Here is a 17,159-nt window from a genome sequence, read left to right as displayed (position 1 = left end):
CCCTGCTGTAACAGGACTGGACCAGCTGTCCCCCTGGAGTAACAGGACTGGAGTAACTGTCCCCCTGCTGTAACAGGACTGGACCAGCTGTCCCCCTGGAGTAACAGGACCGGACAGCTGTCCCCCTGGAGTAACTGTCCCCCTGGAGTAACAGGACTGGACCAGCTGTCCTCCTGGAGTAACAGGACTGGAGTAACTGTCCCCCTGGAGTAACAGGACTGGAGTAACTGTCCCCCTGGAGTAACAGGACTGGACCAGCTGTCCCCCTGCAGTAACAGGACTGGACCGCTGTCTCCACCAGGCACTCACCGTGGCTGTGATAGCGCAGCGCCTCCACCAGGTGGCGACAGCTCAGGAGCAGCTGGGCGGAGCTCTCCTCCTCTGCGCCCGCCCCCTCCGCCAGCCGGCCAACGGGCAGCCCAGGAGCGCGGAGGGGCGTGGCCGGGGCCGGGGCCAGCCTGTCGGGAGGGGGCGTGGCCGGGGCCGGGGGGGCGTCGCTGATGAAGCTCAGCCCCCACTGGTTGTGCAGCAGCGCCCCCAGGGCCGGGGCGTCCGCGGGGCCCCCCGGGGCCCGGCCCCTCTTCACCTTGGAGGCGTAGCTGACGGCCGGCAGCAGCTTGGCCGGGCTGTCCTGCACGGGGAAGGCCGGGGGGGGCCGCAGCAGGGTCCAGGTGTCCCCCTCCCGCGGCGGCGGCGGGGGGGTCCGGCGGGGCGCGCGCTCCAGGCCCCGGAACACCCAGCGCCTCTCGCGGGGCGCCCCGGGCCGCGGCCGGTGGGGGTACATGGGCGAGGGCGGGGGGCTGCCGGGCGGCTTCAGACCCCCGCAGCCCCCCCCGCCCCCCGCCCCCCCCGCGCCGGGGGACAGGCGGCGGTTCCGGATGTGCTGACCGGAGGAGGCGAGAGGACAGCGGTCAGAGAGAGAGACCGTCTCTGGGGCTGGATCACACACACTGGACTCCCAGGACCCTGAGAGAGAGAGAGAGAGAGACAGGTTAATACACACACCCTGACTGGACACTCCAGTACATGAACACTGCACTGAGAGAGAGAGGGGTTCATACAGACACACTGACTGGACACTCCAGTACATTAACACTGCACTGAGAGAGAGAGGGGTTAATACAGACACACTGACTGGACACTCCAGTACATTAACACTGCACTGAGAGAGAGAGAGGGGTTAATACACACACACTGACTGGACACTCCAGTACATTAACACTGCACTGAGAGAGAGGGGTTAATACACACACACACTGACTGGACACTCCAGTACATTAACACTGCACTGAGAGAGAGAGGGGTTAATACAGACACACTGACTGGACACTCCAGTACATTAACACTGCACTGAGAGAGAGAGGGGTTAATACAGACACACTGACTGGACACTCCAGTACAGTAACACTGCACTGAGAGAGAGAGGGGTTAATACACACACACTGACTGACACTCCAGTACATTAACACTGCACTGAGAGAGAGAGGGGTTCATACAGACACACTGACTGGACACTCCAGTACATTAACACTGCACTGAGAGAGAGGGGTTAATACAGACACACTGACTGGACACTCCAGTACATTAACACTGCACTGAGAGAGAGAGGGGTTAATACAGACACACTGACTGGACACTCCAGTACATGAACACTGCACTGAGAGAGAGAGGGGTTCATACAGACACACTGACTGGACACTCCAGTACATTAACACTGCACTGAGAGAGAGAGGGGTTAATACAGACACACTGACTGGACACTCCAGTACATTAACACTGCACTGAGAGAGAGAGGGGTTAATACACACACACTGACTGGACACTCCAGTACATTAACACTGCACTGAGAGAGAGAGGGGTTCATACACACACACTGACTGGACACTCCAGTACATGAACACTGCACTGAGAGAGAGAGAGAGAGGGGTTAATACACACACACTGACTGGACACTCCAGTACATGAACACTGCACTGAGAGAGAGAGGGGTTAATACAGACACACTGACTGGACACTCCAGTACATTAACACTGCACTGAGAGAGAGAGGGGTTAATACAGACACACTGACTGGACACTCCAGTACATGAACACTGCACTGAGAGAGAGGGGTTAATACACACACACTGACTGGACACTCCAGTACATTAACACTGCACTGAGAGAGAGAGGGGTTAATACAGACACACTAACTGGACACTCCAGTACATTAACACTGCACTGAGAGAGTGTGATCTCCTGTCCCAGCCTGAGGAACAGACAGTGAGCCTGTCTCTCAATAATAATAATACAGTGTGCGATCTCCTGTCCCAGCCTGAGGAACAGACAGTGAGCCTGTCTCTCAATAATAATAATACAGTGTGTGATCTCCTGTCCCAGCCTGAGGAACAGACAGTGAGCCTGTCTCTCAATAATAATAATAATAATAATAATAATAATACAGTGTGTGATCTCCTGTCCCAGCCTGAGGAACAGACAGTGAGCCTGTCTCTCAATAATAATAATAATAATAATAATAATACAGTGTGTGATCTCCTGTCCCAGCCTGAGGAACAGACAGTGAGCCTGTCTCTCAATAATAATAATACAGTGTGTGATCTCCTGTCCCAGCCTGAGGAACAGACAGTGAGCCTGTCTCTCAGTAATAATAATACAGTGTGTGATCTCCTGTCCCAGCCTGAGGAACAGACAGTGAGCCCGTCTCTCAATAATAATAATACAGTGTGTGATCTCCTGTCCCAGCCTGAGGAACAGACAGTGAGCCCGTCTCTCAATAATAATAATACAGTGTGTGATCTCCTGTCCCAGCCTGAGGAACAGACAGTGAGCCTGTCTCTCAATAATAATAATACAGTGTGTGATCTCCTGTCCCAGCCTGAGGAACAGACAGTGAGCCTGTCTCTCAATAATAATAATACAGTGTGTGATCTCCTGTCCCAGCCTGAGGAACAGTGAGCCTGTCTCTCAATAATAATAATACAGTGTGTGATCTCCTGTCCCAGCCTGAGGAACAGTGAGCCTGTCTCTCAATAATAATAATGTGTGTGATCTCCTGTCCCAGCCTGAGGAACAGACAGTGAGCCTGTCTCTCAATAATAATAATACAGTGTGTGATCTCCTGTCCCAGCCCGAGGAACAGACAGTGAGCCCGTCTCTCAATAATAATAATACAGTGTGTGACCTCCTGTCCCAGCCGGAGGAACAGACAGTGAGCCTGTCTCTAAATAATAATAATACAGTGTGTGATCTCCTGTCCCAGCCTGAGGAACAGTGAGCCTGTCTCTCAATAATAATAATGTGTGTGATCTCCTGTCCCAGCCTGAGGGACAGACAGTGAGCCTGTCTCTCAATAATAATAATACAGTGTGTGATCTCCTGTCCCAGCCTGAGGAACAGACAGTGAGCCTGTCTCTCAATAATAATAATACAGTGTGTGATCTCCTGTCCCAGCCTGAGGAACAGACAGTGAGCCCGTCTCTCAATAATAATAATACAGTGCGTGATCTCCAGTCCCAGCCTGAGGAACAGACAGTGAGCCTGTCTCTCAATAATAATAATACAGTGTGTGATCTCCTGTCCCAGCCTGAGGAACAGACAGTGAGCCTGTTTCTCAATAATAATAAAAAATTAACACTGCACTGAGAGAGAGAGAGGGGTTCATACACACACTGACTGGACACTCCAGTACATTAACACTGCACTGAGAGAGAGAGGGGTTAATACAGACACACTGACTGGACACTCCAGTACATTAACACTGCACTGAGAGAGAGGGGTTAATACAGACACAGTGACTGGACACTCCAGTACATTAACACTGCACTGAGAGAGAGAGGGGTTAATACACACACACTGACTGGACACTCCAGTACATTAACACTGCACTGAGAGAGAGAGAGGGGTTCATACACACACTGACTGGACACTCCAGTACATTAACACTGCACTGAGAGAGAGAGAGGGGTTAATACAGACACACTGACTGGACACTCCAGTACATTAACACTGCACTGAGAGAGAGAGGGGGGTTAATACAGACACACTGACTGGACACTCCAGTACATCAACACTGCACTGAGAGAGAGGGGGGTTAATACAGACACACTGACTGGACACTCCAGTACATTAACACTGCACTGAGAGAGAGAGGGGTTCATACAGACACACTGACTGGACACTCCAGTACATCAACACTGCACTGAGAGAGAGAGGGGGGTTAATACAGGGTTACACACACACTGACTGGACACTGTACAGTACATGAACACAGACAGATTGTCACACTACGCTGAGCCACAGAGACACTGCTGCAGGAGCCGAACGCCTAAGCTGCAGTCCAGGGCTGCGCTGGGCAGAGCGGGCCCACAGCCCACGACGTCCCCTGTCCAGCCGGACCGTGCTGCAGGCGGCCCCCTGCGGGAGCACTATGTGGCAGGCGCGCCCGGGCCCGCGGCCGCGGAGCGGGAGCAGGATCTGGCAGCGAGGCGCCGCGGACTCGTCTCCGGCCAGCAGGCGGCGCCCGCCGCTTCCGCCTCGCCGCCTGACCTCGGAAAGAAACCGCCGGCGCCCCGTTCGCACGGAAACGTGCCGCTGCCCCCCCGCCACGGGGTTCAAACTTATTTTTTCCCCCTCAAACAAGCCCCCCAGCGACGGCGGCGTCGGTGACCCCCCCGGCGGCAGGGACAGTGTGTGCGAGGGGGCAGCGAGCGCCCGTCCGGGCCGGTTCGGGGGGAGAGAGACGGGCGGGGGCTGAACTTCACGGGGTCCGGTTTCCACACACAAGCGGGGACCCCCCTCTCCCCAGGCCAGCTCCCGGCTGGGGGGCTGTGGTGGCCCCGGTCCCGTCCCTCTCCCCCGCCGGCGGCGACTTCCCAGACTCTTCCAGAAAAGTTTGGCCGCCCGGCCCAGAGCCACCAGAACACCCGGCCGGCACCGGCACCGCAACCCACGGAGAAACCGAGCCCGGCCCCCGAAAAACACGGCGTAACGCGCAAAAAAAGCTGAGAGGAGGTTTTTTCTCTCTCTTTCCCGAACGCTTCCTAACCTCACAACCACCGCTCTGGCGGGGCTCACGACTGCCGCCCGAACCGGGTCAGAACACGGCTCCCACGGGCTGCCCGCTCAAGGGAAACTCCGCAGAGAAACACGGGGGAAAGTTTCGCCGGCCGGAGCGCTCGGCGGAAGGCGCCTGAAATACCTGCTTTTATGTGCATGTTGGCGCCGCTGCTCGCTGCTCGCTGCTCGCTGCCCGGGGAGACGCGGCCGTGTGCGTGTGTGCCGCTGGGCGCCGCTCGGGGAACTAGGCCGCGGCGCGCCGGGAAGCCGCCGTGCAGGAGCGGGCGGGGGGAGGCGGCGCCGAGAGGGGCGGGGGCGCCCGGGCGAGGGCGGGGATTCGGGCCTCGCCCGGGCCGGGTCCCGCCCACCGGCCGGCCCGGGGGCCGAGGGAGGGGACGTGGCGATGCACCGAGGGGGACGGATCGGCCGCGCTGCGCGGTGTGGCGTCCCTACAGTACGCTGTCGACTGACTGGATGAGCGCTACAGCTTCACCCCGGGCTCCCGGGCTGGCGGGACCAGCGGTCTTTAACGCCACGCAGGGCGGACTGTAGCAGCACGACACCCCAGTAGCCGCCTACTCACCCCAGGTCCGTCGTTCGGCCTCGGCTCTGGGCCCGCCTGAGACACCAGCCCCTCCTCGCCCCACCTGCCCCTTGCCCCTCGCCATCTGCCCCTTCTGCCCCTCGCCCCTTGCCATCAGCCCCACCTGCCTCTTGCCCCTCGCCATCTTCCCCTCCTGCCCCTCGCCCCTCGCCATCTGCCCCTCCTGCCCCTCGCAGCACGCCGTCTGCCCCTCCGCGCTGCCCGAACTGCCTGTCTCTCCCTCAGCCTCCGCGTTACCCGAACTGCCTGTCTCTCTCTCGGCCTCCGCGCTGCCCGAACTGCCTGTCTCTCTCTCGGCCTCCGCGCTGCCCGAACTGCCTGTCTCTCTCTCGGCCTCCGCGCTGCCCGAACTGCCTGTCTCTCTCTCGGCCTCCGTGTTGCCCGCAGTGCCTGTCTCTCTCTCGGCCTCCGTGTTGCCCGCAGTGCCTGTCCACAGGCTGACCGTGTGGCTGCCTGGAAACACACACAGGTGAGCAGACAGACAGGCACCGTCAGAGTCGCTCGCTGTACCGGCTGACCTGTCTCACTGCCCGACAGCTTGGTGCGCAGACAGACAGGCACACTCTACCACACTATCACTGAGTCAGAACTCACCTTGAGAATGTTTTCTCCACCAGGAACAATCAGGAGCCCATCTTCCTCTGCTCAGGGTCAGAGCTGCAACTACTGACTGGTCTGTATTTGTGTGTACGGGCTGGTCTGGAACTGTATCTACTGACTGGTCTGTATTTGTGTGTACTGACTGGTCTGGAACTGTATCTACTGACTGGTCTGTATTTGTGTGTACGGACTGGTCTGGAACTGTATCTACTGACTGGTCTGTATTTGTGTGTACGGACTGGTTTGGAACTGTATCTACTGACTGGTCTGTATTTGTGTGTACGGACTGGTCTGGAACTGTATCTACTGACTGGTCTGTATTTGTGTGTACGGACTGGTCTGGAACTGTATCTACTGACTGGTCTGTATTTGTGTGTACGGACTTGTCTGGAACTGTATCTACTGACTGGTCTGTATTTGTGTGTACGGACTGGTCTGGAACTGTATCTACTGACTGGTCTGTATTTGTGTGTATGGACTTGTCTGGAACTGTATCTACTGACTGGTCTGTATTTGTGTGTATGGACTGGTCTGTGTATGTGTGTACGGACTGGTGTGTATTTCTGTGTATGGACTTGTCTGGAACTGTATCTACTGACTGGTCTGTATTTATGTGTATGGACTGGTCTGTATTTGTGTGTATGGACTGGTCTGTATTTGTGTGTATGGACTTGTCTGGAACTGTATCTACTGACTGGTCTGTATTTCTGTGTATGGACTGGTCTGTGTATTTGTGTACGGACTGGTGTGTATTTCTGTGTATGGACTTGTCTGGAACTGTATCTACTGACTGGTCTGTATTTGTGTGTATGGACTGGTCTGTATTTGTGTGTATGGACTGGTTTGGAAATATATCTACTGACTGGTCTGTATTTGTGTGTATGGACTGGTCTGTATTTGTGAGTATGGACTGGTTTGGAACTGTATCTACTGACTGGCCTGTATTTGCATGTATGGACTGGTCTGTGTATGTGTATACGGACTGGTATGTATTTGTGTGTATGGACTGGTTTGGAACTGTATGTACTGACTGGCCTGCATTTGTGTGTATGGAGTGGTTTGGAACTGTATCTACTGACTGGCCTGTATTTGCATGTATGGATTGGTCTGTATTTGTGTGTATGGACTGGTTTGGAACTGTATCTACTGAATGGTGTGTATTTGTGTGTATGGACTGGTCTGTATTTGTGAGTATGGACTGGTTTGGAAATGTATTTACTGACTGGTGTGTATTCGTGTGTATGGACTGGTCTGTATTTGCGTGTATGGACTGGTCTGTCGCCTTTTTTCCTCTGAATCCATGGTCAGAACTCTCTGCTTTGTCTGCACCTGTGCTCTCCTGACCACTGACTAGGTCTCTGACACCATGACACTCAGTCACTGACTCAGACTGGTCACAAGCTCTGTGTATGGACTGGTCACTGTCTCTGTGTATGGACCGGTCACTAGCTCTGTGTAGGAGCTCGTCTCTGTCTCTGTGTGGGGGCTCCTCACTGTCTCTGCGTATGGACTGGACACTGTCTCTGTGTAGGAGCTCGTCACTGTCTGTGTGTATGGACTGGACACTGTCTCTGCGTATGGACCAGTCACTAGCTCTGTGTAGGAGCTCGTCACTGTCTCTGGGTACGGACCGGTCACTAGCTCTGGGTACGGACTGTCTCTCTGCTTCACTGGGCTCCTCACTGCAGTCAGGGAGGGCTGTTCTGGGTGAAGACTCCTCTCTCTCTCCCCCTGCCCCTCTCTGTGCTCAGACACCTCGGGGGCAGACAGGAGATACAGCTCCTTGGCCCTGTTCACCACCTCTCCCACCTGCCAAACACAAACACACAGGAACAGACAGTGTGTCCCGCTGATCAGCTTATGTAATCATCAACTTTTTTTATATAGCGCCTTTAAAGGTGGCTTCTCAAAGCGCTTTACAGGATGACGATAACAATAAATAAGAAGACTACACCAGATAAAACGCAATGAGAGCGCACAGAGGAGACCGGGGAGGGGGGTAGTGAGAAGAGCAGAGGGGTGAGGAACGAGACCAGGTCAGTACAGACTCTTCTAGAGAAGGAGGTTTGAGTCTGGATCTGAAGGAGACTCTCTGATGTCCTCGGGCAGAGGGAGTCCCAGAGCTTGGGGGCGCAGCAGGAGAAGCCCTGTTACCCCTAGAGTGTGGACGGGCTTGGGGGACAGACAGGAGGGCAGAGTTAGAGGAGCGAAGGTGGTGAGGTGGGGAGCAGGGCGATAGTACCTCAGACAGGTACTGAGGTGCCCAGCCATGCAGAGCCTTACAGGTGAGCAGGAGGATTTTAAAGTCCACACGGAATTGACCAGGAAGCCAGTGCAGGGACTCCAGGACAGGAGTGATGTGAACACTTGCACCAGACCTGGTCAGGATCCTGGCTGCTGAATTGTGGACAGACTGCAGCTTGTTCAGAGTAGATTTAGATACCCCAGCGAGTAGAGCATTACAGCAGTCAATTTGAGAGAACACACATGTGTTGATCAGCTTTTCAGCCACAGTTAGCGATAACACAGGGCGTAGTCTAGCGAGATTTCTGAGGTGAAAAGAAGATGTTTTGACAGTCTGCTGCACACGTGGGTCAAATGTTGATCCAGAATCAAATATCACCCCAAGGTTTTTCAGTTTAGACTGAAGCTCAAGTACAGAGCCACCTACAGACAGGGTTACAGGACTGGCTTCACGAGGTCGATGGGGGGTGCCAATAAGCATGACTTCAGTCTTGTCACAGTTAAGATGAAGGAACTTTTGAGTCATCCAAGTTTTTATGTCAGAGATGCAATTAGATAGAATAGAGACAGCCACATCAGTGTCAGGTTTGGTATGGATGTAGATTTGAGTATCGTCAGCGTAAAAATGAAAGCTGAGGCCATGTGATCTTAAAAGCTGACCAAGTGGGAACATGTAAATGCTGAAGAGCAAGAGGAATCAACTTAGGAATCTACTGTAGGAATCAACTTAGGAATCTACTGTAGGAATCAACTGACGAATCTACTCAAGGAATCTACGAATCTAATTACGAATCAACTTACGAATCTACTGTAGGAATCAACTTAGGAATCAACTTAGGAATCTACTGTAAGAATCTACTGTAGGGATCTACTGTAGGATGAGATTACAGCTGTCAAAGAGACTCTGGGGCTCCTGTCTCTGTGCACACCTGCACCTGCTTTTATAAGAGACTCTGGGGCTCCTGTCTCTGTACACACCTGCACCATCTTTTATAAGAGACTCTGGGGCTCCTGTCTCTGTACACACCTGCACCTGCTTTTATAAGAGACTCTGGGGCTCCTGTCTCTGTACACACCTGCACCTGCTTTTATAAGAGACTCTGGGGCTCCTGTCTCTGTACACACCTGCACTGGCTTTTATAAGAGACTCTGGGGCTCCTGTCTCTGTACACACCTGCACTGGCTTTTATAAGAGACTCTGGGGCTCCTGTCTCTGTACACACCTGCACCATCTTTTATAAGAGACTCTGGGGCTCCTGTCTCTGTGGACACCTGCACTGGCTTTTATAAGAGACTCTGGGGCTCCTGTCTCTGTACACACCTGCACTGGCTTTTATAAGAGACTCTGGGGCTCCTGTCTCTGTACACACCTGAACCTGCTTTTATAAGAGACTCTGGGGCTCCTGTCTCTGTACACACCTGCACCTGCTTTTATAAGAGACTCTGGGGCTCCTGTCTCTGTACACACCTGAACCGTCTTTTATAAGAGACTCTGGGGCTCCTGTCTCTGTACACACCTGCACCTGCTTTTATAAGAGACTCTGGGGCTCCTGTCTCTGTACACACCTGCACCTGCTTTTATAAGAGACTCTGGGGCTCCTGTCTCTGTACACACCTGCACCATCTTTTATAAGAGACTCTGGGGCTCCTGTCCCTGTACACACCTGCACTGGCTTTTATAAGAGACTCTGGGGCTCCTGTCTCTGTACACACCTGCACCTGCTTTTATAAGAGACTCTGGGGCTCCTGTCTCTGTACACACCTGAACCGTCTTTTATAAGAGACTCTGGGGCTCCTGTCTCTGTACACACCTGCACCTGCTTTTATAAGAGACTCTGGGGCTCCTGTCTCTGTACACACCTGCACCTGCTTTTATAAGAGACTCTGGGGTGATTGTCAGTGCACAGTGCTGTCAGTGCTCAGAGCTCAGTTAGTTCAGTTCTGTCAGTGTGCAGTGCTGTTAGTTCACTCTGCTGTCAGTGCTCAGTGCTGTTAGTGTGCAGTGCTGTCAGCTCAGTTAGTGCGCTGTGCTCTTAGTTCACAGTGCTCTGAGTGCAGAGTGCTGTCAGTGCTCTTAGTTCACAGTCTTATTAGTACACAGTCTTGTTAGTGCTTCAGTGCTGTCAGTGCTCTTAGTGCACAGTCTTGTTAGTGCGCAGTGCTCTTAGTGCACAGTATTATTAGTGCTGTTAGTGCTCTTAGTGCACAGTCTTGGTAGTGCGCAGTGCTCTTAGTGTACAGTCTTGTTAGTGCACAGTGCTTTCAGTGCTCTTAGTGCACAGTCTTGTTAGTGCGCAGTGCTCTTAGTGTACAGTCTTGTTAGTGCTGTCAGTGCTCTTAGTGCACAGTCTTGTTAGTGCACAGTGCTCTTAGTGCACAGTCTTGTTAGTGCACAGTGCTTTCAGTGCTCTTAGTGCACAGTCTTGTTAGTGCGCAGTGCTCTTAGTGTACAGTCTTGTTAGTGCTGTCAGTGCTCTTAGTGCACAGTCTTGTTAGTGCACAGTGCTCTTAGTGCACAGTCTTGTTAGTGCACAGTGCTTTCAGTGCTCTTAGTGCACAGTCTTGTTAGTGCGCAGTGCTCTTAGTGTACAGTCTTGTTAGTGCTGTCAGTGCTCTTAGTGCAGACTTGTTAGTGCACAGTGCTGTCAGTGCTCTTAGTGCACAGTCTTGTTAGTGCTGTCAGTGCTCTTAGTGTACAGTCTTGTTAGTGCACAGTGCTGTCAGTGCTCTTAGTGAACAGTCTTGTAAGTGCACAGTGCTCTTAGTGCACAGTGCTGTCAGTGCTCCTAGTGCACAGTCTTGTTAGTGCACAGTGCTTTCAGTGCTTAGTGCACAGTCTTGTTAGTGCGCAGTGCTCTTAGTGCACAGTCTTGTTAGTGCACAGTGCTCTTAGTGTACAGTCTTGTTAATGCACAGTGCTGTCAGTGCTCCTAGTGCACAGTCTTGTTAGTGCACAGTGCTCTTAGTGCACAGTGCTGTCAGTGCTCTTGTAAGTGCACAGTGCTCTTAGTGCGCAGTGCTCTTAGTGCACAGGGCTGTCAGTGCTCTTAGTGCACAGTCTTGTTAGTGTGCAGTGCTGTCAGTGCTCTTAGTGCACAGTCTTGTTAGTGCTGTCAGTGCTCTTAGTGCACAGTCTTGTTAGTGCACAGTGCTCCTAGTGCACAGTCTTGTTAGTGCGCAGTGCTCTTAGTGCACAGTCTTGTTAGTGCACAGTGCTGTCAGTGCTCTTAGTGAACAGTCTTGTTAGTGCACAGTGCTCTTAGTGCGCAGTGCTCTTAGTGCACAGGGCTGTCAGTGCTCTTAGTGCACAGTCTTGTTAGTGCTGTCAGTGCTCTTAGTGCACAGTCTTGTTAGTGCACAGTGCTCCTAGTGCACAGTCTTGTTAGTGCACAGTCTTGTTAGTGCGCAGTGCTCTTAGTGCACAGGGCTGTCAGTGCTCTTACTGCACAGTCTTGATAGTGCGCAGTGCTGTCAGTGCTCTTAGTGCACAGTCTTGTTAGTGCTGTCAGTGCTCTTAGTGTACAGTCTTGTTAGTGCACAGTGCTCCTAGTGCACAGTCTTGTTAGTGCAGTGCTGTCAGTGCTCCTAGTGCACAGTCTTGTTAGTGCACAGTGCTGTCAGTGCTCTTAGTGAACAGTCTTGTTAGTGCACAGTGCTCTTAGTGCGCAGTGCTCTTAGTGCAAAGGGCTGTCAGTGCTCTTAGTGCACAGTGCTCTTAGTGCGCAGTGCTCTTAGTGCGCAGGGCTGTCAGTGCTCTTAGTGCACAGTCTTGTTAGTGCGCAGTGCTGTCAGTGCTCTTAGTGCACAGTCTTCTTAGTGCTGTCAGTGCTCTTAGTGCACAGTCTTGTTAGTGCACAGTGCTCCTAGTGCACAGTCTTGTTAGTGCACAGTCTTGTTAGTACAGTGCTGTCAGTGCTCCTAGTGCACAGTCTTGTTAGTGCACAGTGCTGTCAGTGCTCTTAGTGAACAGTCTTGTAAGTGCACAGTGCTGTCAGTGCTCTTAGTGCACAGTCTTGTTAGTGCTGTCAGTGCTCTTAGTGCACAGTCTTGTTAGTGCACAGTGCTCCTAGTGCACAGTCTTGTTAGTGCGCAGTGCTCTTAGTGCACAGTCTTGTTAGTGCACAGTGCTGTCAGTGCTCTTAGTGAACAGTCTTGTTAGTGCACAGTGCTCTTAGTGCGCAGTGCTCTTAGTGCACAGGGCTGTCAGTGCTCTTAGTGCACAGTCTTGTTAGTGCTGTCAGTGCTCTTAGTGCACAGTCTTGTTAGTGCACAGTGCTCCTAGTGCACAGTCTTGTTAGTGCACAGTCTTGTTAGTGCGCAGTGCTCTTAGTGCACAGGGCTGTCAGTGCTCTTACTGCACAGTCTTGATAGTGCGCAGTGCTGTCAGTGCTCTTAGTGCACAGTCTTGTTAGTGCTGTCAGTGCTCTTAGTGTACAGTCTTGTTAGTGCACAGTGCTCCTAGTGCACAGTCTTGTTAGTGCAGTGCTGTCAGTGCTCCTAGTGCACAGTCTTGTTAGTGCACAGTGCTGTCAGTGCTCTTAGTGAACAGTCTTGTTAGTGCACAGTGCTCTTAGTGCGCAGTGCTCTTAGTGCACAGGGCTGTCAGTGCTCTTAGTGCACAGTGCTCTTAGTGCGCAGTGCTCTTAGTGCGCAGGGCTGTCAGTGCTCTTAGTGCACAGTCTTGTTAGTGCGCAGTGCTGTCAGTGCTCTTAGTGCACAGTCTTCTTAGTGCTGTCAGTGCTCTTAGTGCACAGTCTTGTTAGTGCACAGTGCTCCTAGTGCACAGTCTTGTTAGTGCACAGTCTTGTTAGTACAGTGCTGTCAGTGCTCCTAGTGCACAGTCTTGTTAGTGCACAGTGCTGTCAGTGCTCTTAGTGAACAGTCTTGTAAGTGCACAGTGCTCTTAGTGCACAGTGCTGTCAGTGCTCCTAGTGCACAGTCTTGTTAGTGCACAGTGCTTTCAGTGCTTAGTGCACAGTCTTGTTAGTGCGCAGTGCTCTTAGTGCACAGTCTTGTTAGTGCACAGTGCTCTTAGTGTACAGTCTTGTTAGTGCACAGTGCTGTCAGTGCTCCTAGTGCACAGTCTTGTTAGTGCACAGTGCTCTTAGTGCACAGTGCTGTCAGTGCTCTTAGTGCAGTCTTGTAAGTGCACAGTGCTCTTAGTGCGCAGTGCTCTTAGTGCACAGGGCTGTCAGTGCTCTTAGTGCACAGTCTTATTAGTGTGCAGTGCTGTCAGTGCTCTTAGTGCACAGTCTTCTTAGTGCTGTCAGTGCTCTTAGTGCACAGTCTTGTTAGTGCACAGTCTTGTTAGTGCGCAGTGCTCTTAGTGCACAGGGCTGTCAGTGCTCTTAGTGCACAGTCTTGTTAGTGCGCAGTGCTCTTAGTGCACAGGGCTGTCAGTGCTCTTAGTGCACAGTCTTGATAGTGCGCAGTGCTGTCAGTGCTCTTAGTGCACAGTCTTGTTAGTGCTGTCAGTGCTCTTAGTGCACAGTCTTGTTAGTGCACAGTGCTCCTAGTGCACAGTCTTGTTAGTGCAGTGCTGTCAGTGCTCCTAGTGCACAGTCTTGTTAGTGCACAGTGCTGTCAGTGCTCTTAGTGAACAGTCTTGTTAGTGCACAGTGCTCTTAGTGCGCAGTGCTCTTAGTGCACAGGGCTGTCAGTGCTCTTAGTGCACAGTGCTCTTAGTGCACAGTGCTCTTAGTGCGCAGGGCTGTCAGTGCTCTTAGTGCACAGTCTTGTTAGTGCGCAGTGCTGTCAGTGCTCTTAGTGCACAGTCTTGTTAGTGCTGTCAGTGCTCTTAGTGCACAGTCTTGTTAGTGCACAGTGCTCCTAGTGCACCGTCTTGTTAGTGCACAGTCTTGTTAGTGCAGTGCTGTCAGTGCTCCTAATGCACAGTCTTGTTAGTGCACAGTGCTGTCAGTGCTCTTAGTGAACAGTCTTGTAAGTGCACAGTGCTCTTAGTGCACAGTGCTGTCAGTGCTCTTAGTGCAGTCTTGTAAGTGCACAGTGCTCTTAGTGCGCAGTGCTCTTAGTGCACAGGGCTGTCAGTGCTCTTAGTGCACAGTCTTGTTAGTGCGCAGTGCTGTCAGTGCTCTTAGTGCACAGTCTTGTTAGTGCTGTCAGTGCTCTTAGTGAACAGTCTTGTTAGTGCACAGTGCTCCTAGTGCACAGTGCTGTCAGTGCTCTTAGTGCACAGTCTTGTTAGTGCACAGTGCTGTCAGTGCTCTTAGTGCACAGTCTTGTTAGTGCACAGTGCTGTCAGTGCTCCTAGTGCACAGTCTTGTTAGTGCACAGTGCTTTCAGTGCTTAGTGCACAGTCTTGTTAGTGCGCAGTGCTCTTAGTGCACAGTCTTGTTAGTGCACAGTGCTGTCAGTGCTCCTAGTGCACAGTCTTGTTAGTGCACAGTGCTCTTAGTGCACAGTGCTGTCAGTGCTCTTAGTGCAGTCTTGTAAGTGCACAGTGCTCTTAGTGCGCAGTGCTCTTAGTGCACAGGGCTGTCAGTGCTCTTAGTGCACAGTCTTGTTAGTGCGCAGTGCTGTCAGTGCTCTTAGTGCACAGTCTTGTTAGTGCTGTCAGTGCTCTTAGTGCACAGTCTTGTTAGTGCACAGTGCTCCTAGTGCACAGTCTTGTTAGTGCACAGTGCTGTCAGTGCTCTTAGTGCACAGTCTTGTTAGTGCACAGTGCTGTCAGTGCTCTTAGTGCACAGTCTTGTTAGTGCACAGTGCTTTCAGTGCTTAGTGCACAGTCTTGTTAGTGCGCAGTGCTCTTAGTGCACAGTCTTGTTAGTGCACAGTGCTCTTAGTGTACAGTCTTGTTAGTGCACAGTGCTGTCAGTGCTCCTAGTGCACAGTCTTGTTAGTGCACAGTGCTCTTAGTGCACAGTGCTGTCAGTGCTCTTAGTGCAGTCTTGTTAGTGCACAGTGCTGTCAGTGCTCTTAGTGCACAGGGCTGTCAGTGCTCCTAGTGCACAGTCTTGTTAGTGCACAGTGCTTTCAGTGCTTAGTGCACAGTCTTGTTAGTGCGCAGTGCTCTTAGTGCACAGTCTTGTTAGTGCACAGTGCTCTTAGTGTACAGTCTTGTTAGTGCACAGTGCTGTCAGTGCTCCTAGTGCACAGTCTTGTTAGTGCACAGTGCTCTTAGTGCACAGTGCTGTCAGTGCTCTTAGTGCAGTCTTGTTAGTGCACAGTGCTGTCAGTGCTCTTAGTGCACAGGGCTGTCAGTGCTCTTAGTGCAGTCTTGTTAGTGCACAGTGCTGTCAGTGCTCTTAGTGCAGTCTTGTTAGTGCACAGTGCTCTTAGTGCACAGTCTTGTTAGTGCACAGTGCTCTTAGTGTACAGTCTTGTTAGTGCACAGTGCTGTCAGTGCTCCTAGTGCACAGTCTTGTTAGTGCACAGTGCTCTTAGTGCACAGTGCTGTCAGTGCTCTTAGTGCAGTCTTGTTAGTGCACAGTGCTGTCAGTGCTCTTAGTGCAGTCTTGTTAGTGCGCAGTGCTCTTAGTGCACAGTCTTGTTAGTGCACAGTGCTCTTAGTGTACAGTCTTGTTAGTGCACAGTGCTGTCAGTGCTCCTAGTGCACAGTCTTGTTAGTGCACAGTGCTCTTAGTGCACAGTGCTGTCAGTGCTCTTAGTGCAGTCTTGTTAGTGCACAGTGCTGTCAGTGCTCTTAGTGCACAGGGCTGTCAGTGCTCCTAGTGCGCAGTGCTCTTAGTGTACAGTCCTGTTAGTGCACAGTGCTGTCAGTGCTCTTAGTGCACAGTCGTGTTAGTGCGCAGTGCTGTCAGTGCAGCTGGGGCCTGTGAGAAGACACCCCAGAAGTTGTATACAGCCAGTGAAGTGATCTTATCTCTTCATATGTACAATCTGGAAGTATGACCCATGCCGTGTCTTTATTTCTCCTCAGAGCCCCCGAGGGGAGAGCCGGGCTGGGAGCCCCGCCCGCTGACACAGAGCGGCGGCACCGGCCCGCCGGCCGCTCACCTCCGCCGCCGGCCGCTCCGCCAGCAGCCGGTCGTACAGCCGCAGGAAGGCCTCGCTGTCCGCGGCGCGCAGGCAGGCCGCCAGGGCCGAGCAGGGCGGCCGCAGGCGGGGGCGGCCCGTCGCCTCCATCGCCCTCGGTCGGTCGGTCGCGTCTGCAGCCGTTAACCGTCCCGGGGGGGAGCCGGCGCGTGTGGGTGACGTCGCCCGCAGGGGACGCCGATTCACGGTTGTCGTGGAAACGCGACGGCACGCCCGCCCCCGCCGGACCGGAAGCAGCGGTTGCCAGGTCGCGGCGGCGGCAGGGGGAGGATACTTCCGCTTCCGGGGCTTCTGTCCCAGCGCGGCCGGTCGAGGGCCCGGGACGGTCTGTGAAGCTGGTTCGGACGGACCTGCAGAGTTTGGTTTGCAGGCAGTTAAAGGTGCTTTTGAGAATGAACGATTTTGATATTTGATTGTACTGCTGAAAAGAAAAATGTGGAAAACGAGCATTTATAGTAAATGTACGAGTTATTCTGGGTCAATTCACATTCAGCAATGAAGTTGGTCTAATAATACTCCTCCCCTTTTTAGTGCTTCTGAGGCGGAGCTGAAACACTATTTCAATTCTATTAAAAACACTGAGAAATAATCAAGCAAGGAAAACATTTGATCTATGTACTGTCAGTAAGAGTAGGGGTGTC

The 17,159-nt window shown here is 52.7% G+C and overlaps 1 protein-coding gene across 1 annotated transcript in view; it reads right to left on the bottom strand.

The window, feature by feature from the left end:
• Positions 1-16,864, bottom strand: part of LOC148659579 (uncharacterized) — a 20,159-nt gene extending 3,295 nt beyond the window's left edge. The window contains exons 1-4 of the mRNA XM_088637330.1: positions 16,480-16,864; positions 7,890-8,067; positions 5,860-6,111; positions 310-966 (exon numbers count right to left, since the gene is read on the bottom strand). Coding sequence (XP_088493456.1) covers positions 310-966; positions 5,860-6,111; positions 7,890-8,067; positions 16,480-16,608 — 1,216 coding nt within the window. The 5' untranslated portion in view covers positions 16,609-16,864. The remainder of the gene's footprint in view (positions 1-309; positions 967-5,859; positions 6,112-7,889; positions 8,068-16,479) is intronic.
• Between the last annotated feature and the right edge of the window lie 295 nt (positions 16,865-17,159).

Source organism: Lepisosteus platostomus, chromosome 6 (assembly GCF_059453375.1).
Source record: "Lepisosteus platostomus isolate fLepPlt1 chromosome 6, fLepPlt1.hap1, whole genome shotgun sequence".
NCBI lineage: Eukaryota > Metazoa > Chordata > Actinopteri > Semionotiformes > Lepisosteidae > Lepisosteus > Lepisosteus platostomus.
Note: the sequence above shows the minus strand (reverse complement) of the source record. Positions and strands in the feature narration are given on the sequence as shown.